At 46.8% G+C, this 27,978-nt stretch overlaps 2 protein-coding genes and 1 long non-coding RNA gene across 3 annotated transcripts in view; 2 read left to right on the forward strand and 1 right to left on the reverse strand.

The window, feature by feature from the left end:
* The window catches only part of LOC310760749 (uncharacterized protein), a 43,724-nt gene that overhangs the window by 15,612 nt on the left and 134 nt on the right, over positions 1-27,978 (forward strand). Inside the window, exon 6 of the mRNA XM_083609879.1 lies at positions 12,237-14,036. Within this exon, the coding sequence (XP_083466005.1) occupies positions 12,237-13,579 (1,343 nt within the window). The 3' untranslated portion in view covers positions 13,580-14,036. The remainder of the gene's footprint in view (positions 1-12,236; positions 14,037-27,978) is intronic.
* Positions 16-27,739, forward strand: LOC310760752 (uncharacterized protein). The gene is made up of 6 exons (XM_083609890.1): positions 16-35; positions 19,729-20,221; positions 20,418-20,499; positions 20,783-20,865; positions 21,787-21,913; positions 26,403-27,739. Exons 2-6 carry the CDS (start codon positions 19,820-19,822, stop codon positions 27,575-27,577), a joined length of 1,869 nt encoding a protein of 622 aa, XP_083466016.1. The 5' UTR covers positions 16-35; positions 19,729-19,819; the 3' UTR covers positions 27,578-27,739.
* On the reverse strand, positions 7,053-24,768 carry LOC310760989. The gene is made up of 2 exons (XR_014547157.1): positions 24,362-24,768; positions 7,053-8,784 (listed from the first exon to the last, which is right to left on the reverse strand). It is a non-coding gene; the product is annotated as an uncharacterized lncRNA (long non-coding RNA).

Consider the following 27,978-nt stretch of genomic DNA (forward strand, 5'->3'; position numbering starts at 1 on the left):
TGTCACCAGAAGAGGAAGCCGTTCTTTTCAGTTAGGTCTGTTCTCAACTGCAGAGGATGAGTAGCCTTGGGAGCCTCTTGGGGAGATGGAAGTATTTCGAAAGGAGAACACTCACCTGATCAATTTTAATAATAATAATAATAATAATAATAATAATAATATTTATACCCCGTCCATCTGGCTGGCTTCCCCAGCCACTCTGGGCGGCTTGCAACAAAATATTAAAATACAGTAGTACATCAGATATTAAAAGCTTCCTCACAGGGACTGACTGAGCTGACGGTGACATGCTTTCAGCCTCGGACACTTGGCAGGTTCTGAAATGGCCGTGCAGGCCAGATTCACGACCCTGGGGGGCTGGATTCAGCCCGTGGGACATAGTTTGAGGACCCCTGGTCTACACTGACTGGCAGCAGCTCCCCAGAATTTCAGGCAGGGATTTCATCCAGCCCTTGAAGGAGGTGTCAGGGGTTGACCCTGGGACATTCTGCATCCCCGTATTTCCCTAGCCTTTCAATGTTATGCTATAGCAACCCTGGAGATTCCACCTGCCTCTTTCGAAAGGAGAACACTCTCCTGATCAAATAATAATAATAATAATAATAATAATAATAATAATAATAATAATATATTTATACCCTGCCCACCTGCCTGGGTTCCCAAGCCACTCTGGGCGGCTTCCAACAAAATATTAAAATGCAATAGTCCATCAAATATTAAAAGCTTCCCTAAACATAAAAATAACAACAATCCATTTTCAGTCCACTGAATTAGCAATTAAGCATTTCTGGAAAGGGAAATGGCATACTTTTGTATATTAGCATAAAAAGCATGCATAAGAAAGTATTACTCATTTATGATGAGAATAGGATTTCTTTATTTTGAACTTCGCTGGGTTCCTCCTTGGTAGCCAGTGCGATTGTTTCAGCAGGGCTAGAACTCAGGACCCGCTGCCTTGAGGGACATCTAAGAGCAGATGGGCAGGGGAAAGGTCTCCCTTGGGAGATGGTGGACTCTCCTTCCTTGGAGGTTTCAAAGCACAGATTGGACGGCCATCTGGCATGGATGCTTTAGCTGAGATTCCTGCATTGCTGGGGGTTGGACTAGATGACCCTGGGATCCCCTCCTATCTCTCCACTCCAGAATTCTAGGAGGAGCTTCCTTGCCTCCTGCAAAGCCCCTTTCTCCTGCAAGCTTTTCCTCTGGTTTCTGGCCAAGGGAGGGAGATGCTCAGAGTCCAGCCAAGAGCCTCACCCCCAAAAGGATATCTGGGCATGGGCCTAGCCAGGGGGGCAGCTGCCCCCTTAATCCATAAAAAATAATAAAAATCTGAGGTTCTGCCAAGCGAGAGAGGGCTGAGCTGGAGGGACTCGGCTTGGCAAGGGTTAAAGGGAAGTGAGCTGCCTTCCTAGAGAGGCCAGGAAGCAAGAGGGGGCCAGGTCCTCCAGAGCCAAGGCCCCTCCCTCCTCAGTCCTTTCCTTGCTTTGGGGTCTCTCCTGCAAGGGCTGCCTCGCTGTCCCCTCCTGGGATCTGGTGAGTCTCCTCTCTCTCCCCCCAGAGGGTGCAGTGGGGAGACGGGGGGGGGGGGTCCCAGGGCTGCAGCAGGGGAGGATGCCTGGGGGGCCTGATCAGGGAGGGGCCAGGTCTGCCACGCTCTCCTTCCTGGAGATCAGAGGATCCCAAACTCACTTGGACCTCCGCCCCCCCTTTCAGAAAAAATCTCCCTTCTTTAAACAAAGGAGTCCCTGGGACTTTAACTCTGTGTGACATTGCTCAGCCTCATTGCACAATAGAGGAAACATGTGCAAATGGTTTTCCAAAGCTGGAGGAGGAGATGGACTAGCCCCCCCCCCCAAAAGAAAACCCCACGTGGAGGAAGGATGGAAGGAAAGGTGGGAGAGGAAGGCCAGGAATAAAGAGAGGGATCCCAGCCCATAGTCTGGCTGCTGCATTGCGGACCTGTTTCCCAGTCGTCTCCCAGGGCAGCTCCTCACGGAGGCCACTGCAGCAATCCCCTCGCACCCAGAGCATGGCATCCCAGGACCACATCCTCTCTGTCCCAAAGGGATTGTTGCTGGCAAAGCAGCCGGAAATGGGCGCTGCTACTCACCGAGCCTCCAGGGACCTTGGCATCAATGGCTGTGTGTGTTAAGCTATCTAGCGGGATAATAATAATAATAGTAACAATGATAATAAATTACCCAGCTAAATATCAAGGTAGATGTCTTTGGCCTGCTCACTTGGCCCTCAGGGGGTTGCTCAGATACATACCTGGCCCTCAGAGCAAATAAAAAGGGACATCACCCCAGGAGTCTGTCAGGAGAGCGGCAGAGAGTCCAAGTGCAAGAAAAGGAGACAGAAGCAGGGGAGTGGGGTTGGGGGTGGGGAGCAACTCCTGAGGACCCCCAGGTGAGAACCCCTACTAGAGCCAAGCATTCGTTTATCACAAGATACAAACGATTTGCTTGTCAGTCGGTTCTGACTTCATGCATTGACTGGAAGGCAGCAGAAACCAGGTTGATTAATCTCCCAGAAATCCCTTCAGTTGCCTCCACATTTTGCATTGCTAGAAGGCGAGAGTTATTTCTTCTCCTCTTCCTCCTCTTTCTTTTCGAAAAGATAGCTCACGGTCTGGGATGCGGTGCAGTCCAGCCCTGGTTCCCAGCAAGACTCATCCATGCTTGCTCAGGGAAATATTTCTTTTCCTGTCCCAAAAATTTTGTAACAGAACAATGTATTTGCTTTGTGGGATTTGCTACAGCTTCTCATTTAGAAGGGCAGAACTTGGCAGAAGACCAAAGGGTTCCTTCCGATCTCTCAGAGGCTTCCTGAGAGCACAGATGGATGCGCAAGATTCAGCTGGCCCCGAAGCAGGAAGAGGCCATGCCAGCCAAACTGGGAGCAGTGGGGGAATCTGGGAAAACCCAGTGCAGAAGATCCTGGGTGAGGAGGACACTCTATGCTCAGAGGTGCAGAGCCAGCAGTTGAGGCAGTTCTGCTGCCAGGAGGCCAAAGGACCCCGAGAGGTTGGCAGCCAACTCTACCACTTTTGCCACCAGTGGCTGAAGCCAGAAAGGCACACGAAAGCTGAGATGCTGGACCTGGTGATCTTGGAGCAGTTCCTGGCTGTCCTTCCCCCGGAGATGGAGAGCTGGGTGAGGGAATGCGGAGCGGAGACCAGTTCCCAGGCGGTGGCCCTGTCCGAAGGTTTCCTCCTGAGTCAGGCAGAGGAGAGAAAGCAGGTGAGAGAGACTTTCCTCTGGATACTCCCAAGGGGCTCCAAACAGGACAGAGAATATCCCATAATGGTCTGCTAATGGCCCATTCGTTTTCTGGGAAAGCATCTATGGAATTACATCTCACACCCTTCAAGTCTTTGTCATTCTCTTTCTAATATTTCTCACCATTCTCTGTTTTGAATCCTTGTTTATTTTCAGGGAAAGGATCTCTTTGCAGAAATGGACTTGGATTCCTGTGAGGCAGAGAGGCCTCCGTTGGACACCAGAGAGAGGCCACTGGGTAGGGAGGAAGATGGTTTTTCTCTGTCTGGTCTCATTCTGTTGGTTTTCCAACTCATCTGGGGGTTCTTTTCATCTTGTTTTGGGTTGAGACAGTTGGGAAGAAGGGTCCAGAGGAGGGGAGATGTATTTCTGCACCACAAACATATGAAATGGGCACAAACGTCCAAATGCTCTCAGCAGGTAAGGCTTTCTCAAAGGCCCTTCTGTAGTTAGAGATCCCCTGTTTCACCTGTGAGAGAAGCCGGCTATCCTGGCATCCTGTTTACCTTTTATCTCTTGCAGGTGACAGAGTGATCCCAGGAAGACTTCCTGATCCATCTTTTCATGGGGGCAGAAGGGAAGCAGTGGCTGTGGAACCAGATAAGGTCAGGGGAAGTCAAAGGAAGTCAAAGTCAAAGGGGGAAGAGAGATAAGCCTGGGAAGAGGAGGTGTCAGAAGCTAAAGGGGTTACAGGCCTTAGTGAGCTGGGAGACTCTGTGGCAGAATGCAGTGCAGAATAACAGGCAGAAGAGGAAGGAGGCGAGTGGGAGAGGAAGGTCGAGAGGCAGAGGTGAGTCAGGAGAAGGAGGAGCCACAGGTGGCTCCCTCTCCTTTTGCCAGAAGCCACCCTCCCTGCTTGTCTCTCAGAGCCAGGAGACCCCCTGCAATGCAGAAATCTCTGCTAGATCATCCAAGACAGATGGCCATCCAACAGAGGCTTATTTGATTTCTAAATAGATCACTGAATGCTCAGATTGGTTTCTAAGCAGTGGACAAATGAGAACAAATAGTGGCCTGGATTCACCTAACCAGCCCCATTGGCTGCAAAATGGGACTTGCCCCCCATTCCTCCCCCTCTCCATGCCCCCATGAACCCCTAGAATTTGGCTCTAGGGCATTGGGAGGGAACTCCCTAAAACAGCTCACGAGGAGAGGAGAAAGTGGATCCTTCCATCGGGCAAACTGGAATGCTTGTGTAGGCAGAATGACTTGGAAAACACAAGGTGGAGTACAACCTATTTGCACAAAGACGAATTCCCATAATTAAAACTTAGAATAAAATAAGCATCCATAAATAAAATGTGCAGCAAAGCAATCCTATTGAAACAACTCCCCTGCATGAGTGCCTGAGGGCCCTGCTCCTGCCACTCACCACCTGGCCCAGGGCGGGGCCTGAAGCCTCATAAGGACTGCTTGCTGCCCAGGAGGACTCCCCTGCATGAGTGCCTGAGGGCCCTGCTTCTGCCACTTACCACCTGGCCCAGGGCGGGGCCTGACAGGCCTCATAAGGACAGTTGCTGCTGCTGCTCCTGCTGGCCAGGAGGACTCGGAGCAGTGCAATGTTCTTTTTAAAATGTTTTTTAAAATTTTCTTTTTTCCTTTTTGATTACTTTTTTTTGTGGGGTGGGGGGGGTGGGGTGGATGTTAAGACCAGAGCATGTCATTACAGAGGAGGCAGGTTTAGTCGTTGTTTGAGGACTATCCCTGCCTCTGGGTCTGGTCCTGACTGGACGGATACTAGAATCAGCAGGGGATACCCACAAGACCTGAAGGTGCTGCTGTGCAATGCCAGGTCAATGATTCATAAAACCACTCCCATCCATGAATTGATCATGGATGGAGGACTTGACCTGGCATGTGTAACAGAGACTTGGTTGGATGAAGCACATGGGCCTGTCCTTGCTGCTGCTTGTCCACCAGGTTTCACTTACACACAGCAACCCAGGCCTTGTGGGCGGGGAGGGGGGTTGCAGTGCCATGGTCAGATCACTTCCTGGTGCAGCTGGACTTCTCTGCGACCCTTCCCCTCTGCAGGGAGGTGGGACCGATTCGGATGGTCTGCCCCCGCCACTTAATGGATCCAAATGGTTTCCAGAGAGTGGTAGGGGATGCTTTATCCCATGTTGATGGCCTTTCAGCTGATTCCCTGGTGGCCCGCTGGAATGTGGAGCTAACCAGGGCTATTGACTGTTTGGCTCCGAAGCGCCCTCTCCGATTGCATGGAACCCAGACAGCCCCGTGGTTTTCCACGGATCTGAGGGAACAATCGCTGAGACGGCTAGAGCGCTGGTGGCAGATAACTCATTCTGAAGCTGACCAGACACGGGTTAGAGCTGAATGTTGAGCCTACCAAGTGGCGGTAGCGACGGCAAAGAAGACTTTCTTCGCCGCCTCTATTGCATCTGCAGAAAACAGCAGCAGGAGACTTTTTCAGGTGGTTTGCAATTTAGCGGAACCACCTGCTACATCGGGTCCCAGTATGGGCCACATGATCTCCTGCAATGATTTTGCAAAGTTTTTTGCAGATAAAGTCGCTCAGATTCGGGAAGAGGTAGACTCCACCATGGAGCAGGGCCGGGGCGGGAGAGTGCTAGTGTCCTGTCTAGTCAAGTTGCGTGGGATCAATTCCAATCTGTTACCTCCGAGGATGTGGACAGGCTGCTTGGACGAGTGAAACCAACCACCTGTCTCCTTGATCCTTGCCCATCCTGGCTTATAAAAGGTAGCCGGGAAGGGCTGGGCGATGGGCTTTGAGGGGTCGTGAATGCTTCTCTCTGTGAGGGAGCCTTCCCAGACCCGCTGAAAGAGGCGGTCATTAAACCGCTTCTTAAAAAACCATCTTTAGATGCTGCCAATATGGCTAACTATCGCCCAGTCTCAAATCTTCCATTCTTGGTCAAGGTGATTGAGCGAGTGGTTGCTGAACAACTCCAGGCACGCCTGGAAGAAGCGGACCATTTGGATCCCTTCCAGTCGGGATTCAGGCCTCATCATGGGGCTGATACCCCCATGGTCGCACTGGTCGATGATCTCCGGCAGGCTAGGGACAAAGGTGAGAGCTGTTTCTTAGTTCTGCTGGATCTCTCAGCGGCGTTTGATACCATCGACCATAACATCCTTCTGGACCGTCTTGAGGGGCTGGGAGCTGGGGGCACTGTCATACAGTGGTTCCGCTCCTTCCTCCTGGGCCGTGTTCAGAAAGTGGTGGTGGGGATGAGTGTTCAGACCCCTGGGCTCTCACTTGTGGGGTCCCTCAGGGTTCTGTCTTCTCCCCCATGCTTTTCAACATCTACATGCAGCCGCTTGGAGAGATCATCAGGGGGTTTGGGCTGGGTGTTCATCAGTATGTGGATGACACCCAACTCTACCTCTCTTTCAAATCGGAACCAGTGAAGGCAGTGAAGGTCCTCTGTGAGTGTCTGGAGGCAGTTGGAGGATGGATGGCGGCTAACAGATTGAGGTTGAATCCTGACAAGACAGAAGTACTGTTTTGGGGGGACAAGAGGCGGGCAGGTGTGGGGGACTCCCTGGTCCTGAATGGGGTAACTGTGCCCCTGAAGGACCAGGTGCGCAGCCTGGGAGTCATTCTGGACTCGCAGCTGTTCATGGAGGCACAGGTCAATTGTGTGTCCAGGGCAGCTGTTTATTAGCTCCATCTGTTACGCAGGCTGAGACCCTACCTGCCAGCAGACTGTCTCACCAGAGTGGTGCATGCTCTGGTTATCTCTCGCTTGGAGTACTGCAATGCGCTCTATGTGGGCCTATCTTTGGTTTTTGTTTTTTTAAATGTTATTTATTATAAGGTAAAAAATTGCAGAAAAAAGCAGAAAGGAAAACCACAAAAAATTACAATACATAAAAAAAGTAAAAAGTAAAACATAAAAACCAATAAAACAATACAGCAAAAAAGAACAATAACATTAAAACACACATCCAATATTCCATATCTTTATCTTTCATTTGCTTGTTTCATCGACCTCCTCACACCTCCCTTTCTGTATTCTAGTTTAATTAATTGTTTCAGCAAATTCTTTCCATCTTTCTCAATTTTGTTGAATAATTTATCTTAACGGTCTAAACCTATTAATTAACTCAGCAAATACTTTCCATCTTTCACTATATTCTGTCATTCAGTTTACCTTAATTTATTTTAACCTTATCTTACCATAAAATACCTTAAAACCTAAAACTTAATACTTATTTATACATAACTCCTTATACGATTTCTACTAAAGCCAAATAGTTTCATTCCAACATTTTTCCTAACACTTATTAATTTTACACTAATTCTCAAAATAAATTTTTAAGAACTTTCTTCCAATCTTCATCCAGCGTCTCTTCTTCCTGGTCTCGGGTTATGTCAGTCCTTACTGTCCGTTCCATCTAGTCCATCAACCTGGTGATCTCATGTCCGAGGCTCTTAAGTCTTATCCATGTCCCTTCTGCAGATCTTCTTCTTGTTTATACCTGCACTTTACCTTGTCTTTTGTTGATCTTTTTCTTAATTTCTTTCCTTTCTCATTGAGGAGTAGGTCTCGGGGAGACTCCAACCCAAGAATATCTCCGTCTCCCCTCCACAGATCAGCCCATTCTTCACAGTCAACACTGTAGTCCAGAAAGTATTTAAAAGCATGTTTCAAAATCCCTCCAAAGTTAGGAGCCCCCACAACTCCAGACCCCCCCCCCAGCCCTATGTGGGCCTATCTTTGAAGGTGACCCGGAAACTACAACTAATCCAAAATGTGGCAGCTAGACTGATGACTGGGAGTGGCCGAGACCACATAACACTGGTCCTGAAAGACCTGCATTGGCTCCCAGTATGTTTCCGAGCACAATTCAAAGTGTTGGTGCTGACCTTTAGAGCCCTAAATGGCCTTGGTCCAGTATACCTGAAGGAGCGTCTCCACCTCCATTGTTCTGCCCAGACACTGAGGTCCAGTGCCGAGGGCCTTCTGGCGGTTCCCTCGCTGCAAGAAGCCAAGTTACAGGGAACCAGGCAGAGGGCCTTCTTGGTAGTGGCACCCACCCCGTGGAATGCCCTCCCACCAGATGTCAAAGAGAAAAATAACTACCAAACTTTTAGAAGACATCTAAAGGCAGCCCAGTTTAGGGAAGCTTCTAATGTTGAATAGATTATTGTATTTTAGTGTTTTGTTGGAAGCCGCCCAGAGTTCTGGCTGGGGAAACCCAGCCAGATGGGCAGGGTATAAATAAATAAATAATAATAATAATAATAATTATTATTATTATTATTATTATTATTAACAGGAAAGAAACAATAGAGCATTGTGTAGCAGATCATATTTCTGATGTCTCAGAGGAGGACATTTCCCTTTTTCTTTTAGGGTCCAGTGTGCTTTGAAGATGTCGCTGTTCATTTCACGGACGAGGAGTGGGCGTTGCTGGATCCTGACCAGAGAGCTCTGCATAAGGACGTCATGGAGGAGAATTGTGGGATATTGGCCTCTCTTGGTAAGGCTCCCTGTGGGATCGTCATATCTGCCTGGAAATTAAAAAAAAAATACCTCTATGGGACCAACCTCATACATTTTTACAGAGCTCAACAGCACCCCCTATAACACCTGGGAACCTAACACCCCCACAATAAAGAGTAAATTACAGTTTTTTCTTTGAACAATCTTCCTCAAATTATTCCTTTTACTACCACAATTGGGCTGGTCTGAACTTCCCAGGCCATCTTCAATGTCAGCTTCAGAATTGTTAGGAAAGCTAAGTAGCTTCAGGTTTTTGTTTTTGTTGCTGAGAGTCTTGGGTTGACCAAAGCGACGACTGGCAGCGAAGCTCAGGTGCTGCCAGCCAGAGAATAAGCAGGCCTAGGGAGAGGAGAGTTAGCAGCGGAAGGCAGAGAGGAGGGGGAGAGAAACTGAGCCCTGAACAAAGGGGAGAAGAAAAAGAGAGACAGACAGCTGTGTGAGAGCTACAGGAGTGAGTCAGAAGTTGGAATGCAGGAAGGTCTCAGAGGTCTAATCTCAGAGGTCTGAAAACTGGTCGAGACAGGCGAAAGATACTGGAAGAGAAGGTGGGGGCTTCCGTGCTGGGGAAGGGGGAGGAGCTCAGTCTGGGCAACTCCATCTTGTGGGGAGGACGGTGAGTAGAGGAGCTCCGTCCAAGTTTGTTGTTTTAGCAATAAATCTGAAATTATTAACAGCCAGAGTCCTCCCACGTTTGTGGGAGAGACCAAGGATTGACATTGGAGATGGAGGGGATGCCATGACTGGGCCAAACAAATCCATCCCAGAGAAGAGCTAGGCTTATGGAATCTCAGGTAGCAGTGATGAGGATGAGGATGATACAGTGGTACCTCGGTTTACAAACTTAATTTTTTCCAGAACAGGTAGCACTGTAGTAGTAATAATAATTTTTTGTAATGGCTTGGCTCTCCCACAGAAGCGAGACACCGGCAGTAATTATCTCAGGTTTATTGCTCAAACACATAAATCACTCCGGAGCTCCTTCACTCCGTGTCTGACTTCAAGTTTGCAGTTGCCAAGTCTAAACTCCGCCCCTTCCTCTTCTTCCAAGAGGGGGGAAAACCCTTTCGCGTCTGCTCTTTCCCCTCCTCTCACTGACCTTTTCGCGCCTTCTAGTTTTTGGGCTAGCTATTCCTGGCCTCTCCTCTTCTGTCTCTGAGCTAAGATTGGTATTTTGTGGATCTTTGCTATCTGCTGCCTGCTCTCTGTTCTCTGAAGCTCTGCCACTCGGCTGCCCCTCCTCCTTCTCACATTCCAGCTCACATTCCAGTGTCCTTATCTCTCTTCGCCTGCTTTCATACATTCCAGCCTCTGTCAGCTCCGGAACAAAGCTGACATTTTTATTTCTACCCTGCCCATCTGGCTGGGTTGTCCCAGCCACTCTGGGCGGCTTCCAACACATATATAAACATGAAACATAAATAATAATATTCTGATCCCATATAAAAAGAACATTAACTTAAAATGAACAACTTATACTGGTGGCCAAAATTGTGGAAACCTTTTGTGAAAAGTGTATTTCTGAGGTTTGATGGCTCATAACACCACTTTTGTGTGGAGTAATACTATAAAATTATATATCAATGGAAAGATAATTTAATGAAGAATGTAATGTAATGACTTTTATGAAGGAGTATTTGTTGGAACAGCAGTCATAAAGAAAAAACGTGAAACCTTTGGTAACCATTGGTAACCATTAGCTTTAATTACGGCCTCACAACGCTTTCTCATGAAGTGAACCAAATTTTTAGTTCTGCACCTGTAAGAATGTGAAACCAAGACTGAATTATTGCCTCTGTTAATTGGGCTTTATTGCTGGATTGCTTCTAACAAAGAATTTTCTTTAGTTGGCTCCATAGATTTCTGATTGGGTTAATGTTTGGGCTATTCCCAGGAAATTCTGGCAGTGGAATAGGATTATCTTGAAAGCACCGTTTGCACACAGCAGCAACATGACATGGAGCTGAATCTTGTTGAAATAGAAAAATAAATAAATATGCTTCAGTATCTGTGAAAGATCACCTGCGGAATGCTTCAGTTTGGGCTAAAGTATTTCATTTATGTATTTTGGGGCATTTACTTTCCCATTAATGACGCAAATTCTGCCCACACCTTTTGCTGCCATACAACCCCAGATCATCACACTATCTGGGTGTTTCACGGTCGGTGTAATGCAAGTAGGATGTAAATCTTCTCTGATTCTTCTCCTCGCGTATTTCATGCCATCACTACCAAGCAAGGAGATTTGGGTCTCATCCCTCCAAATAACACTGTCCCATTGTTCCACTGTCCACTTCAAGGGTTTAGTCATGGCGTGGTGTAGTGGTTAAGAGCGGTAGACTCGTAATCTGGTGAACCGGGTTCACGTCTCCACTCCTCCACATGCAGCTGCTGGGTGACCTTGGGCCAGTCACACTTCTTTGAAGTCTCTCAGCCCCACTCACCTCACAGAGTGTTTGTTGTGGGGGAGGAAGGGAAAGGAGATTGTTAGCCGCTTTGAGACTCCTGAAGGGGAGTGAAAGGTGGGATATCAAATCCAAACTCTCCTCCTCCTCCTCCTCCTCCTCCTCCTCCTCCTCCTTCTTCTTCTTCCTTCATCTTCTTCTTCTTCTATCTTTTCAAGCTTTGCTTGAGAGATAGCAATGGCTTTTTCCTTAGAACTCTAACATTTAGACCAGTCCTTGCACTCAACTTCACATTACATTGCGCCATGTGATCTTGTATACACCCAGATAATATTCTTCTGTCATGTAGGGACAGTCTCTCCATTCTTCGATCGTCACTTGCCTTTGTGCACCTTTTACTGCCTTTACCAGTCTGATTTTGTAGTCACTGAGTCTCCTTATAGCTCTTCCAAAATATAGAAATGCCAGCTTTGGTTAAGTTTTCCCCAATCTTTCTTCTAATTTCTTCATAACTGTAGCCCTGTTCACTTAACAGTACAATTTTACATCGCTTTCTGGGTGACCAGTCAACTCTTTGTGCCATTTCTATAATTTTATTATGTTTTTCAACCTCACTAAATGAAAGAAGACAGAAAACCAACCAACTTGTTAGCAATCACGTAACACACTGACGAAAGTCAGCCTAAGCAAGTTGTGCTTCCTTTTTCTGGTTATTTGGCTATAATGTTTCATAGAATATGGATAATTAAACAAACTTTGTTGAATTGCATTCTTGATTAAATTATCTTTCCATTGATATATAATTTTATAATATTACTCCAAAAGAAGCAGAGTTTTGAGCCATCAAACCTCTGAAATACACTTTTCTCCAAAAGGCTTGCACAATTTTGACCACTACTGTATATCAAACAAAGCAACATTCAACAACACATCAGAATCTCATAATGAATATGTTGGTTAATGACAAACAACACAGGTAATGAACACCCCCCCCCAGCTCCCTTCAGTTCTTCTCCATTTGTTCCTGAGGCTCTAACCCCTTTTTGTCTCCATTGCAGATTGTAATGAATCGGAAATCGAGAACAAAGGTGACAAAGATAAAATCCCCAGAGAGGAGAAGCCACGTAAAAATTTAGCGTGTGGAGAAAGCTGCAGTCAGAGCTCCCATTCCACTTCCCATCAACAAAATCTCATTGGAAAGAAACCATATCAGTGTGTGGAATGTGGAAAGAGCTTCAGGAGGAAGGACATTCTCACATTTCATCAAAGAATTCATACAGGGGAGAAACCCTATCAGTGTGTAGAATGTGGAAAGAGCTTCAGTCACAGCTTCAGTCTCACTTCCCATAAGCGAATTCATACAGGGGAGAAACCCTATCAGTGTGTAGAATGTGGAAAGAGCTTCAGTCACAGCTTCAGTCTCACTTCCCATAAGCGAATTCATACAGGGGAGAAACCCTATCAGTGTGTAGAATGTGGAAAGAGCTTCAGTCACAGCTCCAGTCTCACTTCCCATAAGCGAATTCATACAGGGGAGAAACCCTATCAGTGTGTAGAATGTGGAAAGAGCTTCAGTCAGAGCTCCAGTCTCACTTACCATCAAATAATACATACAGGGGAGAAACCCTATCAGTGTATGGAATGTGGAAAGAGCTTCAGTCAGAGCTCCCATCTCACTTGCCATCAAATAATTCATACAGGGGAGAAACGCTATCAGTGCTTTGAATGTGGAAAGAGCTTCAGTCACAGCCACAGTCTCACTTCCCATCACAGAATTCATACAGGGGAGAAACCCTATGAATGTGTGGGATGTGGAAAGAGCTTCAGGAAGAGCTCCCATCTCACTTCCCATCAAAGAATTCATACAGGGGAGAAACGCTATCAGTGCTTGGAATGTGGAAAGAGCTTTAGTCACAGCCAGAGTCTCACTTCCCATCACAGAGTTCATACAGGGGAGAAACCCTATGAATGTGTGGAATGTGGAAAGAGCTTCAGGAAGAGCTCCCATCTCACTTCCCATCAAAGAATTCATACAGGGGAGAAACCCTATCAGTGTGTGGAATGTGGAAAGAGCTTCAGGAAGAGCTTCGATCTCACTTCCCATCAAAGAGTTCATACAGGGGAGAAACCCTATTATTGTGTGGAATGTGGAAAGAGCTTCAGGAAGAAGGACCAACTCACTGGCCATCAAAGAATTCATACAGGGGAGAAACCCTATCAGTGTGTGGAATGTGGAAAGAGCTTCAGTCGGCGGTCCTCTCTCACTTCCCATCAAAGAATTCATACAGGGGAGAAACCCTATCAGTGTGTAGAATGTGGAAAGAGCTTCAGTCAAAGCTCCAAACTCACTTCCCATAAAAGAATCCATACAAAGGTCGGGAAAACCATTATACAGCTTTAGGAGCCAAGAAATCCGCACCTTTATTACCTGGCCTTTGGCTGATTGACATCTAATGCCTTTTGAACATGTGGTGTTTTGTGTTTGTATGTTGTAACCATCCTGAGACCTGTGGGTGTAGGAATAGGCGCCAATGCTTAAAGACCTAGGCGTCTTCCCCCCCCATAAAATATTTAAGGAGGCCTGTGGGGTTTGCCCTCCTAGGCGTGTGACATCATACTGGGTCATAAGGAAAGGGTTAACTAAGTGTAAAATGATTAACCAATAGGAACCCAAGGGGAGGAGTTAAGAGTTGTACGAAAGTGAGTCTGGAGTTAGAGAAGGGAGAGGGAGGATAAGTCTGTGGGTTGAGCTAGTCTGATATGAGAGAGTGAGAGAATCTGTTAAGAGGAGTCAGTTAAACAGCTGGGATAATCAGTTAGAAGGTATTAGGAAGGTATAGGCCAGTAAAGAAACTACGGTTAAGAAACCGACAAGAAAAATTATTTGAAACCATAAGCTTGTTAATGCTTATAAGATAAACTTGTTTATTTGGTTTAATGTTAACAACTGTCTGGACTCAGTTTGTACCTGAGAGTAATGGGTTGGTGGCAGCGGGGAAACAATCACAGTGGTGGCACAAAGATCAATAGGCCGTCAAATGTCTGGGGACCCTGTGTGGTCGCCACAAGGCCACCTCCCAGGTTATTTTGGTTTTTTTCCAAACGCAACCTTTTATTCTTCTGCAACTTGCCATACAATTTCTCTTTCAATTTGCCCTCTTAAAAAATGAAAAAATAAACGCACAAAGGTCACAAAGAAAAGAAAATACAAATGTGGACAGGTCCCATCTTTACGGGCCAAACTTGGGTCCCCAGCAGCTCCCGGACTATAGTTCCCATCATCCCTCCCCATTGGTCCTGCTAGCTAGGGATGATGGGAGTTGTAGTCCAAAAACAGCTGGAAACCCAAGTTTGCTTTAAAGGGAAAGTAGGCTGGCCCTGTGACACCCTCTGCTGGCCAAAAGCACTGCCCCAGAATCTGAACCACCCCCAGTACTGCTAATTGAAATTAATAGAGCGCAAAGCTGAAGTTTGATCGTCACTTCAACCTCTTGGGAGCTTCTAGGCGCTTTCTGCACCACCTAGGGAACCCACAGAATTGTGGCGTCTACTGGCAACACACATAGGAGAACAAATGAAAGACTAACACAAGGGGCAGGAAAAAACCTGGAATGGGCCATACCAAATGGACATCCGGTGTGAAGAGGTCACTTTCCCCACTGCTGAACAATGCCACAGGTAGAGGAAATGGAATGCTAAAAGTGTCTCTGGAGGAAGGGGAGCTGCTGGGAAATTGAAGTACGGGCTCAAAATATTACTGCTTTAAAAAGGAAGCTTCCTGGCAGCTCTGCAACATCCGGAGCAATAGATCTTGTTCTAGCTCCAGCAAAAGTCAGGCTGTCAGTTCCTCACAACTGAGAGTCCCGGCAGTGGGGAGGAGGTCTTTGGGATCCCCTCCCTCATAGCTGTCAACTTTTTCCTTTTGTTGCGAGGAATCCTATTCAGAATAAGGGAATTTCTCTTCAAAAAAGGGAAACGTTGACAGCTATTCTCTCCCTACTCTTGTTTCCTCCAATACTCACCATTGCTGGATGACGAAAGCCTGTGGCACATCTTCAAGAAGAGAAAAACAAAATAAATGAAATAAGAAGCAAAATAAGAAACTGAGAAAATAAGAATCCACTGTTTGCCTCGCCTTGTCCTCCGTCAACTGCCACCAACTGCTCTCTCGTCCACTCGCCTCACTGCTAACCCAAAATGGCCGCCTGCAAGTCTATGGCTTTTACCGGTCCTTGTCACCATAGCAACCCCCCCCCCCTCACCTGGACCTGGGCCCACCTGGCTCCACCTATTGGGAGATGATCTATAATGAAATAAAAACATGTTTTAAGATAACCTTTGTTAAAAGATCAGAAGCATTTTTATTAGGTATTTTAGGGAAGGATTTACCAAAAGATAAGGAAAATCCCTTCATGTATGTGACAACAGCGGCCGGAATTTTACTAGCTCAAAGATGGAAAGGCAATGAAAAACCAGCGAAAGAACACTGGCAAGAAAAGTTGATGGAATAGGCTGAAATGGTGAAGCTAACTCAGATAAGATAAGGACAATAATGACTTTTAAAAAGATTGGGAACCTTTTAAGATGTATATAGAGAAACAGTGCATAGAAATGAACTCACTGGCAGGATTTGAGTGATACACTTACAATGGAAAAATACAAACAGAAAATGCAATTATGAGGTAAAAATGAGAAGGAAGAGACAAATGTTATAACCTTCATTTTAATATATAAGGAATACAAATTTATAAGCAAAAGAAACAGAGGTGTTATAAACTAGGAAGGGAAGCTGGGGGAAGTTGCATGGGGGCGGGGTGTTAATTGAAATTGTAAAATGAAATTTGAATGTTTGATTATGTTAAAATTTCTTTAATTAAGTTATATATTTTAAAAAAGAAAGAAAGAAAAGCAATGGCTCCTCTTACTTAAGGGCCGTACAGACCTCATGGGACACCAGAGCAGATTCCTTTGTTGCTTTTTTGAGTCAACCAGCAATGCAGGTTGCATTACCTTATTTTCAGGAGGGCTATTGCTGAAGCACATGACATGCTCTTCACACTTAGTTATCTATTAGGAACACAGGCACAAATTATTGTATGTGTGTTTGTATTTGCAAACTACCCCAGGCTCTGAGCAGTGAGATTCCAGGGGTCCCAGGCGCTTCCCCATCTTCGGTTTCCTTGGAACGAAGGTCAGCGGAGACTGTGGCGTCTTTATGATATCTAGTTTTATTTACTCACATACACAACCGGAGTGTAGGACGGAGGGGCTCACAGCATCAACACCCGAACAGATCTTGCTTCTCTATTAGTGGCAGCTTTGGCTCCAGCACAGAGCAAGCTGGTTTCGGGGTTTCCCACAACTCTCTCTGGGTCTTGCTTTCCTACCTAGCAGCCAGGTGAGATGGGAGAGGGGAGGACAGCCCCCCCCCCATTAGCTGCAGCTCTTGCAACCCAGCTCCTTCGTTGGGGATGCTGAGGAGGACACTCTATGGCCAGCGAAGGCCCTTGTCTTGCCAAGAAACTTGTCTGTGGGAATTGTGCATCCATAATGCTATGGAAAAGGTGAATGTCTTCTAGAATTCTCTGGTGTCACCAGAAGAGGAAGCCATTCTTTTCAGTTAGGTTTGTTCTCAACTGCAGAGGATGAGTAGCCTTGGTAGCCTCTTGGGGAGATGGAAGTGATGAAAGGACTGAATCCATGAGGGAGAGCTACTTGCTCTGAGATGGGGGGACCTTCGGGCAAAGGCCAGCAGAGCAGGGATGCTGTTGGCTGCTGGTTTCTGTTGCTCCCCACTTTCCCAAAGGGCGTAACATCGGAGGTCCTGCGGGAGAAAAGAGCGTCTCGGAGTCAGGGGCCAGTCTGGGCCAAAGCGGCCCCCATTGCCCCCACCACGGAGTCCCTGGCACTCCTGGACCATGAGGGTTGCAGATTTTGGTCTTGGACCAAATTGGGGGCCAAACTGTCAGTATTTCATTCTCCCATTGCTAGTGTACTATGATATCCATGTTTACACCTTCTGTACTGTCTGTGTAAGAATGGAAGTCAGTCTGTAAATCACTTCCATCCTTTCTTCTCTTTTACTCTGACCAAGGAGGAGATGGCTGTGGAAGACAGCTCACGCCATGTTTCTTTGTTATTTTCCACTGTAAATAAAGCTTGATTTCACATTCCAACACAGTCTGCAGCACATCTGCAAAGAGAAGGACATGGGGACAGGTGAGTCCGTCCCTGAACACCTGGCAAGGCTATTCCAAGAGTTTTCTCCTGGATTCCAAGTCCTACTACAGGGGGCAAATCCTGGCCTCCTTCTACCAGAATGTGGCTCCCCACGCTAACGAAACGCTATTAGCAACCTTACGTTATTAGCTATTTCGAAAACGCTTTTTCGAAAGGAGAACACTCACCTGATCAATATAAATAATAATAATAATAATAATAATAATAATTATACCCCGCCCATGTGGCTGGGTTTCCCCTGCCACTCTGCGCAGCTTCCAACAAAATATTAAAATACAGTAGTACATCAAATATTAAAAGCTTCCCTAAACATAATAACAACAACCATCCATTTTCAGTCCTTTGAATTAGCAATTGAGCGTTTCTGGAAAGGGAAATAGCATACTTTTGTATATTAGTATAAAAAGCATGCATAAGAAAGTATTACTCATTTATGATGAGAATAGGATTTATTTATTTTGAAATTCGCTTGGTTCCTCCTTGGTAGCCAGTGTGATTGTTTCAGCAGGGCTAGAACTCAGGACCCGCTGCCTTGAGGGACATCTAAGAGCAGTTGGGCAGGGGAAAGGTCTCTCTTGGGAGATGGTGGACTCTCCTTCCTTGGAGGTTTCTAAGCAGAGAACGGACGGCCATCTGCCATGGATGCTTTAGCTGAGATTCCTGCATTGCTGGGGGTTGGACTAGATGACCCTGGGATCCCCTCCTATCTCTCCACTCCTGAATTCTAGGAGGAGCTTCCTTGCCTCCTGCAAAGCCCTTTTCCCTGCAAGCTTTTCCTCTGGTTTCTGGCCAAGGGAGGGAGATGCTCAGAGTCCAGCCAAGAGCCTCACCCCCAAAAGGATATCTGGGCATGGGCCTAGCCAGGGGGGCAGCTGCCCCCCTAAATCCATTAAAAATAATAGAAATCTGAGGTTCTGCCAAGCGAGAGAGGGCTGAGCTGGAGGGACTCGGCTTGGCAAGGGTTAAAGGGAAGTGAGCTGCCTTCCTAGAGAGGCCAGGAAGCAAGAGGGGACCAGGTCCTCCAGAGCCAGGGCCCCTCCCTCCCCAGTCCTTTCCTTGCTTTGGGGTCTCTCCTGCAAGGGCTGCCTCGCTGTCCCCTCCTGGGATCTGGTGAGTCTCCTCTCTCTCCCCCCAGAGGGTGCAGTGGGGAGAGGGGGGGTCCCAGGGCTGCAGCAGGGGAGGATGCCTGGGGGGGGGCTGATCAGGGAGGGGCCAGGTCTGCCACGCTCGCCTTCCTGGAGATCAGAGGATCCCAAACTCACTTGGACCTCCGCCCCCCCTTTCTGAAAAAATATCCCTTCTTTAAACAAAGGAGTCCCTGGCACTTTAACTCTGTGTGACATTGCTCAGCCTCATTGTACAACAGAGGAAACATGTGCAAATGGTTTTCCAAAGCTGGACGAGGAGGTGGACTAGCCTCCCCCCCCCAAAAAAAAAAAACACGTGGAGGGAGGAAGGAAAGGTGGGAGAGAAAGGCCAGGAATAAAGAGAGGGATCCCATCCCATAGTCTGGCTGCTGCATTGCAAACCAGTTTCCCAGTCGTCTCCATGGGCAGCTCCTCACGGAGGCCACTGCAGCAATCCCCTCGCACCCAGAGGGGGCATCCCAGGACCACATCCTCTCTGTCCCAAAGGGATTGTTGCTGGCAAAGCAGCCGGAAATGGGCGCTGCTACTCACCGAGCCTCCAGGGACCTTGGCATCAATGGCTGTGTGTGTGTTAAGCTATCTAGCAGAATAATAATAGTAATAATAATATTAAAATAAAAAATTATCCACCTAAATTTCAAAGGAGATGTCTTTGGCTTTGCCCACTTGGCTCTCAGGGGGTTGGTCAGATACATACCTGGCCCTCAGAGCAAAGGGGACCCCACCCCAGGAGTCTATCTGGAGAGTGGCAGAAAGTCCAAGTACAAGAAAAGAAGACAGAAGCAGGGGAGTGGGGGGGAGCAACTCCTGAGGACCCCAGGGTGAGGACCCCCACTGGAGCCAAGCATCTGTTTTCACAAAATACAAATGACTCCCTTGTCAGTCGGTTCTGACTTCATGCATTGACTGGAAGGCTGCAGAAACTAGGTTGATTAATCTCCCAGAAATCCCTTCAGTTGCCTCCACATTTTGCGTGGCTAGAAGGCTAGAGATTTATTTCTCCTCCTCTTCCTCCTCTTTCTTTTCAAAAAGATAGCTCATGGTCTGGGATGCGGTGCAGTCCAGCCCTGGTTCCCAGCAAGACTCATCCATGCTTTCTCAGGGGACCATTCCCCCTCCCCACACACAAATTCTGGAACAGAACAATGTATTTGCTTCGTAGGATTTGCTACAGCTTCTCATTTAGAAGGGCAGAAATTGGCAGAAGACCAAAGGGTTCCTTCCGATCTCTCAGAGGCTTCCTGAGAGCACAAATGGATGAGCAAGATTCAGCTGGCCCCGAAGCAGGAAGAGGCCATGCCAGCCAAACTGGGAGCAGTGGGGGATTCTGGGAAAACCCAGTGCAGAAGATCCTGGGTGAGGAGGACACCCTCCGCTCAGAGGTGCAGAGCCAGCAGTTGAGGCAGTTCTGCTGCCAGGAGGCCAAAGGACCCCGAGAGGTTTGCAGTCGACTCTACCACTTTTGCCACCAGTGGCTGAAGCCGGAAAGGCATACGAAAGCTGAGATGCTGGACCTGGTGATCTTGGAGCAGTTCCTGGCTGTCCTTCCTCTGGAGATGGAGAGCTGGGTGAGGGAATGCGGAGCGGAGACCAGTTCCCAGGCGGTGGCCCTGGCCGAAGGTGTCCTCCTGAGTCAGGCAGATGAGAGAAAGCAGGTGAGAGAGACTTTCGTCTGGATACTCCCAAGGGGCTCCAAACAGGACAGAGAACATCCCATAATGATCTGCTGATGGCCCATCCGTTTTCTAGGAAAGCATCTATGGAATGAAATCTCACACCCTTCAACTTTTTGCCATTCTCTTTCTAATATTTCTCACCTTTCTGTGTTTTTAATCCGTCTTTCTTTTTCAGGGAAAGGATCTCTTTGCAGAAATGGACCTGGATTCCTGTGAGGCAGAGAGGCCTCCGTTGGACACCAGAGAGAGGCCACTGGGTAAGGAGGAAGGTGGTTTTCTACGTTTGGTCTCATTCTGTTGGTTTTCCAACTCATCTGAAGCTTCTTTTCATCTTGTTTTGGGGGGAGACAGTTGGGAACAAGGGTACAGAGGAGGGGAGATGTATTTCTGCACAACAAACATATGAAATGGGCACAAACGTCCAAATGCTTTCAGCAGGTATGGCTTTCTCAACGGCCCATCTGCAGTTAGAGATGCCCTGTTTCCCCTCTGAGAGCAGCAGACACTCCTGGCGTCCTGTTTACCTTTTGTCTCTTGCAGGTGACAGAATAATGCCGGCAAGACCTCCTGATCCGTCTTTTCATGGGGACAGAAGGGAAGCAGCAGTTGAGGAACCAGATCAGGTCAGGGGAAGCTGCCTTGTGGGGACAGAGGCCGAGGGATGGAGCAATGTCATGGACTGGTTGGGCACAGAGGAATGGTGGGAGGATGCAGCTGGGGAACCAGGAAGGGAAGACGGCTGAGAGCCCAAGAAGTGGACGTAGAAGAAGGATGGGCGGTCAGAGGGAGAAGAGGGAGAAGCCTGGGAAGAGGAGGTGTCAGAAGCTAAAGGGGTTACAGGGCTTAGTGAGCTGGGAGACTCTGTGGCAGAATGCAGTGCAGAATCAGAGGCAGAAGAGGAACGAGGCGAGTGGGAGAGGGAGGTCGAGAGGCAGAGGTGAGTCAGGATAAGGAAGAGCCACCGATGGCTCCCTCTTCTTTTTCCAGAAGCCACCCTCCCTGCTTGTATCTCAGAGCCAGGAGACCCCGTGCATTGCAGGAATCTCTGCTAGATAATCCAAGACAGATGGCCATTCAAAATAGGCTTATTTTATGTCTAGATTGATCACTGAATGCTAAAATCGGTTTCTAAGCAGTGGAAAAATGAGAACAAATAGTGGCCTGGATTCACCTAACCAGCCCCATCTACTGCAAAATGGGGCTTGCCCCCCATTCCTCCCCCTCTCCATGCCCCCATGACCCCCTTGGATTTGACTCTAGGGCATTGGGAGGGAACTCCCCAGAACAGCTCAGGAGGAGAGGAGAAAGGAATGCTTGCGTAGGCAGGATGACTTGGAAGATACATTGTGGAGTACCACCTATTTGCACAAAGATGAACATCCATAATTAAAATGCAGACTAAAATAAGCATCCATAAATAAAATGTGCAGCAAAGCAATCCTATTGAAACAACACCGCAATGTACAGGTTGGAAACAACAGAGCATTGTGTAGCAGATCAAATTTCTGCTGTCTCAGAGGAGGACATTTCCCTTTTTCTTTTAGGGTCCAGTGTGCTTTGAAGATGTCACTGTTCATTTCACGGACGAGGAGTGGGCGTTGCTGGATCCTGACCAGAGAGCTCTGCATAAGGGCATCATGGAGGAGAATCGTGGGATATTGGCCTCTCTTGGTAAGGCTCCCTGTGGGATCGTCATATCCACATATCCAGTGTCTGGAGGCGGTTGGAGGATGGATGGCGGCTAACAGATTGAGGTTGACAAGACAGAAGTACTGTTTTTGGGGGACAGGAGGGGGGCAGGTGTGGAGGATTACCTGGTCCTGAATGGGGTAACTGTGCCCCTGAAGGACCAGGTGCGCAGCCTGGGAGTCATTTTGGACTCACAGCTGTCCATGGAGGCACAGGTCAAATCTGTGTCCAGGGCAGCTGTTTTCCAGCTCCATCTGGTACGTAGGCTGAGACCCTATTTGCCTGCGGACTGTCTCGCCAGAGTGGTGCATGCTCTGGTTATCTCCCTCTTAGACTACTGCAATGTGCTCTATGTGGTGACCTATGTGGTCACCTTTGAAGGTGACCCAGAAACTACAACTAATCCAGAATGCGGCAGCTAGACTGGTGACTGGGAGTGGCTGCCGAGACCATATAACACCGGTCTTGAAACATTGGCTCCCAGTACGTTTCCGAGCACAATTCAAAGTGTTGGTGCTGACCTTTAAAACCCTAAACGGCCTCGGTCCAGTATATCTGAAGGAGCTTCTTCACCCCCATCGTTCTACCCGGACACTGAGGTACAGCACCGAGGGCCTTCTGGTGGTTCCCTCACTACGAGAGGCCAAGTTACAGGGAACCAGGCAGAGGGCCTTCTAGTAGTGGCGCCCTCCCTGTGGAACGCCCTCCCACCAGATGTCAAAGAGAACAACAACTGCCAGACTTTTAGAAGACATCTGAAGGCAGCCCTGTTTAGGGAAGCTTTTAATGTTTGATGTATTACAGTATTTTAATATTTTTTTGGAAGCCACCCAGAGTGGCTGGGGAAGCCCAGCCACATGGGCGGGGTATAAATAAATTATTATTATTATTATTATTATTATTATTATTATTATTATTATTATTATCATCATCATCATCATCATCATCATCTGCCTGGATATTCAAAAAATACCTCAATGTGACCAACCTCATATATTTTCACAGAGCTCAACAGCACCCCCTATAACACCTGGGAACTTAACACCCCCACAATAAAGAATAAATTACAGTTTTTTATTCGAACAATCTTCCTCAAATTACTCCTTTTTCTACCATGATTGTGTTAGAATATTGATGTTCCGTTCCACCTAAACAGATGTGTGGAGCTATTGTATGTCACATGTCTGTTTACATTCCAGCACAGCTTGCTGGGAACTTCCGTTTGTGTATAGCTTTTGCCTCATGCTTTCTGCTCTTAGAAATGAAGTAGAGCACACATGTTTTTCTTTGTCTTGATCTATGCTGAATAAACTGCTTGTAAATATGCTTTACATATGCCTCTGTCCACCCTTCTGTTGCAACGAGTTAATTACTCTGCTGATTAGAGGGTGCTCCAGCTTCTGAAGAGTTCTGAAGCTGTGGGTCGCTGTTTGATGCTGTTCCACCGACTGGAGTTTGCTCGGTTACCGGCCGGTGGGCTGGAGCCAGCTGGGGGCCTGCCAAATGCCCCTGTTTCCCTTGGACGCATCCCACCAGATTGGGCTGGTCTGAACTTCGGAGGCCATCTAAAATGTCAGCTTCATAATTTTCAGGAAAGATAAGTAGCTTCAGGTTTTTGTTTTTGTTGCTGAGAGTCTTGGGTTGACCAAAGCGACGACTGGCAGCGAAGCTCAGGTGCTGCCAGCCAGAGAAGAAGCAGGCCTAGGGAGAGGAGAGTTAGCAGCGGAAGGCAGAGAGGAGGGGGAGAGCAACTGTCATCTGAGCTCTGAACAAGGGGGAGAAGAAAAAGAGAGACAGAGTGACAGATAGCTGTGTGAGAGCTACAGGAGTGAGTCAGACATTGGAATGCAGGAAGCATTCTCTGCCTAATTTAAAGAAGAGAAGGTGGGGGCTTCCGTGCTGGGGAAGGGGGAGGAGCTCAGTCTGGGCAACTCCATCTTGTGGGGAGGACAATGAGTAGAGGAGCTCCGTCCAAGTTTGTTGTTTTAGCAATAAATCTGAAATTATTAACAGCCAGAGTCCTCCCACGTTTGTGGGAGAGACCAAGGATTGACATTGGAGATGGAGGGGATGCCATGACTGGGCCAAACAAAATCCATCCCAGAGAAGAGCTAGGCTTATGGAATCTCAGGTAGTAGTAGCAGTGATGATGATGATACAGTGGTACCTCGGTTTACAAATTTAATTTTTTCCAGAACAGATACCACTGTAGTAATAATAATAATTTTTTGCTTGGCTCTCCCACAGCAGCAAGACACCGGCAGTAATTATCTCAGGTTTATTGCTCAAACACATAAATCACTCCGGAGCTCTTTCACTCCATGTCTGACTTCAAGTTTGCAGTTGCCAAGTCTAAACTCCGCCCCTTCCTCTTCTTCCAAGAGGGGGAAAAACCCTTTCGCGTCTGCTCTTTCCCCTCCTCTCACTGACCTTTTCGCGCCTTCGAGTTTTTGGGCTAGCTATTCCTGGCCTCTCCTCTTCTGTCTCTGAGCTAAGATTGGTATTTTGTGGATCTTTGCTATCTGCTGCCTGCTCTCTGTTCTCTGAAGCTCTGCCACTCGGCTGCCCCTCCTCCCTCTCACATTCCAGCTCACATTCCAGTTTCCTTATCTCTCTTTGCCTGCTTTCATACATTCCAGCCTCTGTCAGCTCCGGAACAAAGCTGACATTTTTATTTCTACCCTGCCCATCTGACTGGGTTGCCCCAGCCACTCTGGGCGGCTTCCAACACATATATAAACATGAAACATAAATAATAATATTCTGATCCCATATAAAAAGAACATTAACTTAAAATGAACAACTTATACTGGTGGTCAAAATTGTGGAAACCTTTTGTGAAAAAACGTGAAACCTTTGGTAACCATTAGCTTTCATTATGGCCTTACAACGTCTTCCCATGAAGTTTTTAGTTCTGCAGCTGTGAGAATGTGAAACCAAGACTGAATTATTGCCTCTTTTAATTGGGCTTTATTGCTGGGTTGCCTTTGATTAACAAGTTTCTTTAGTCAGCCCCATAGAATTCCGATTGGGTTAAAGTTTGAGCTATTCCCAGGACATTCTGGCAGTGGAATAGGATTATCTTGAAAGCACCGTTTGCACACAGCAGCAACATGACATGGAGCTGAATCTTTCATCACACTATCTGGGTGTTTCACGGTCGGTGTAATGCAAGTAGGATGTAAATCTTCTCTGATTCTTCTCCTCGCGTATTTCATGCCATCACTACCAAGCAAGGAGATTTGGGTCTCATCCCTCCAAATAACACTGTCCCATTGTTCCACTGTCCACTTAACAAGGGTTTAGTCATGGCGTGGTGTAGTGGTTAAGAGCGGTAGACTCGTAATCTGGTGAACCGGGTTCGCGTCTCCACTCCTCCACATGCAACTGCTGGGTGACCTTGGGCCAGTCACACTTCTCTGAAGTCTCTCAGCCCCACTCACAGAGTGTTTGTTGTGGGGGAGGAAGGGAAAGGAGATTGTTAGCCGCTTTGAGACTCCTGAAGGGGAGTGAAAGGTGGGATATCAAATCCAAACTCCTACTCCTACTCCTACTCCTCCTCCTCTTCTTCTTCTTCTTCTTCTTCTTCTTCTTCTTCTTCTTCTCCTTCTTCTTCTTCTATCTTTTCAAGCTTTGCTTGAGAGATAGCAATGGCTTTTTCCTTAGAACTCTAACATTTAGACCAGTCCTTGCACTCAACTTCACATTGCATTGTGCCATGTGATCTTGTATACACCCAGATGATATTCTTCTGTCATGTAGGGACAGTCTCTCCATTCTTCAATCGTCACTTGCCTTTGTGCACCTTTTCCTGCCTTTAACGGTATGATTTTATGGTCACTGAGTCTCCTTATAGCTCTTCCAAAATATAGAAATGCCAGCTTTGGTTAAGTTTTCCCCAATCTTTCTTCTAATTTCTTCATAACTGTAGCCCTGTTCACTTAATAGTACAATTTTACATCGTTTCTGGGTGACCAGTCAACTCTTTGTGCCATTTCTATAATTTTATTATGTTTTTCAACCTCACTAAATGAAAGAAGACAGAAAACCAACCAACTTGTTAGCAATCACGTAACACACTGACAAAAGTCAACCTAAGCAAGTTGTGCTTCCTTTTCTGGTTATTTGGCTATAATGTTTCATAGAATATGGATAATTAAACAAACTTTGTTGAATTGCATTCTTGATAAAATTATCTTTCCATTGATATATAATTTTATGATAGTACTCCAAAAGAAGCAGAGTTTTGAGCCATCAAACCTCTGAAATGCACTTTTCTCCAAAAGGCTTCTGCAATTTTGACCACTACTGTATATCAAACAAAGCAACATTCAACAACACATCAGAATCTCATAATAAATATGTTGGTTAATGACAAACAATACAGGTAATGAACACATCCCCCCCGAGCTCCCTTCAGTTCTTCTCCATTTGTTCATGAGTGTCTAACCCCTTTTTATCTCCATTGCAGATTGTAATGAATTGGAAATTGAGAACAAAGGTGACCACGAAAAAATCCCCAGAGAGGAGAAGCCACGTAAAAATTTAGAGTGTGGAGAAAGCTGCAGTCAGAGCTCCCATTCCACTTCCCATCAACAAAATCTCATTGGAAAGAAACCATATCAGTGTGTGGAATGTGGAAAGAGCTTCAGTAAGAAGGACAGTCTTGCTTCCCATCAAATAATTCATACAGGGGAGAAACCCTATCAGTGTGTGGAATGTGGAAAGAGCTTCAGGAGGAAGGACATTCTCACATTTCATCAAAGAATTCATACAGGGGAGAAACCCTATCAGTGTGTTGAATGTGGAAAGAGCTTCAGTCACAGCTTCAGTCTCACTTCCCATAAGCGAATTCATACAGGGGAGAAACCTTATCAGTGTGTTGAATGTGGAAAGAGCTTCAGTCACAGCTCCAGTCTCACCTCCCATAAGCGAATTCATACAGGGGAGAAACCCTATCAGTGTGTAGAATGTGGAAAGAGTTTCAATTACAGCCATAGTCTCACTTCCCATCAACGAATTCATACGGGGGAGAAACCCTATCAGTGTGTAGAATGTGGAAAGAGCTTCAGTCAGAGCTCCCATCTCACTTGCCATCAAAGAACGCATACAGGGGAGAAACCCTATCAGTGTGTGGAATGTGGAAAGAGCTTCATTCAGATCTACTCTCTCACTTACCATCAAAGAATTCATACAGGGGAGAAACCCTTTCAGTGCTTTGAATGTGGAAAGAGCTTCAGTCACAGCCACAGTCTCACTTCCCATCACAGAATTCATACAGGGGAGAAACCCTATGAATGTGTGGAATGTGGAAAGAGCTTCACGAAGAGCTCCCATCTCACTTCCCATCAAAGAATTCATACAGGGGAGAAACGCTATCAGTGCATGGAATGTGGAAAGAGCTTTAGTCACAGCCAGAGTCTCACTTCCCATCAAAGAATTCATACAGGGGAGAAACCCTATGAATGTGTGGAATGTGGAAAGAGCTTCAGGAAGAGCTCCCATCTCACTTGCCATCAAAGAGTTCATACAGGGGAGAAACCCTATCAGTGTGTGGAATGTGAAAAGAGCTTCAGTAAGAAGGACAAACTCACTTCCCATAAAAGAATCCATACAAAGGTCGGGAAAACCATTTTACAGCTTTAGGAGCCAAGAAATCTGCACCTTTATTACCTGGCGTTTGGCTGATTGACATCTAATGCCTTTTGAACATGTGGTGTTTTGTGTTTGTATGTTGTAACCATCCTGAGACCTGTAGGTATAGGAACAGGCGCCAATGCTTAAAGACCTAGGCGTCTCCCCCCCCCCCATAAAATATTTAAGGAGGCCTGTGGGGTTTGCCCTCCTAGGCGTGTGACATCATACTGGGTCATAAGGAAAGGGTTAACTAAGTATAAAATGATTAACCAATAGGAACCCAAGGGGAGGAGTTAGAGTTGTTAAGAGGTGAGTCTGGAGTTAGAGAAGGAGGGAGCATAAGTCTGTGGGTTGGGCTAGTCTGATATGAGAGAGTGAGAGAATCTGTTAAGAGGAGTCAGTTAAACAGT

The sequence above is a fragment of the Podarcis filfolensis genome (assembly GCF_964270895.1).
Source record: "Podarcis filfolensis genome assembly, chromosome: 4".
Lineage (NCBI taxonomy): Eukaryota > Metazoa > Chordata > Lepidosauria > Squamata > Lacertidae > Podarcis > Podarcis filfolensis.

What these genes read in the sequence shown, in the direction of transcription:
- LOC310760752 (XM_083609890.1), top strand. Translation starts at nt 19,820, where the DNA reads ATGGATGAGCAAGATTCAGCTGGCCCCGAAGCAGGAAGAGGCCATGCC. An exon ending in CACCAGAGAGAGGCCACTGG is followed by an intron (nt 20,500 to 20,782) that starts GTAAGGAGGAAG and finishes TGTCTCTTGCAG; the next exon opens with GTGACAGAATAATGCCGGCA. An exon ending in CAGTTGAGGAACCAGATCAG is followed by an intron (nt 20,866 to 21,786) that starts GTCAGGGGAAGC and finishes TTTTTCTTTTAG; the next exon opens with GGTCCAGTGTGCTTTGAAGA.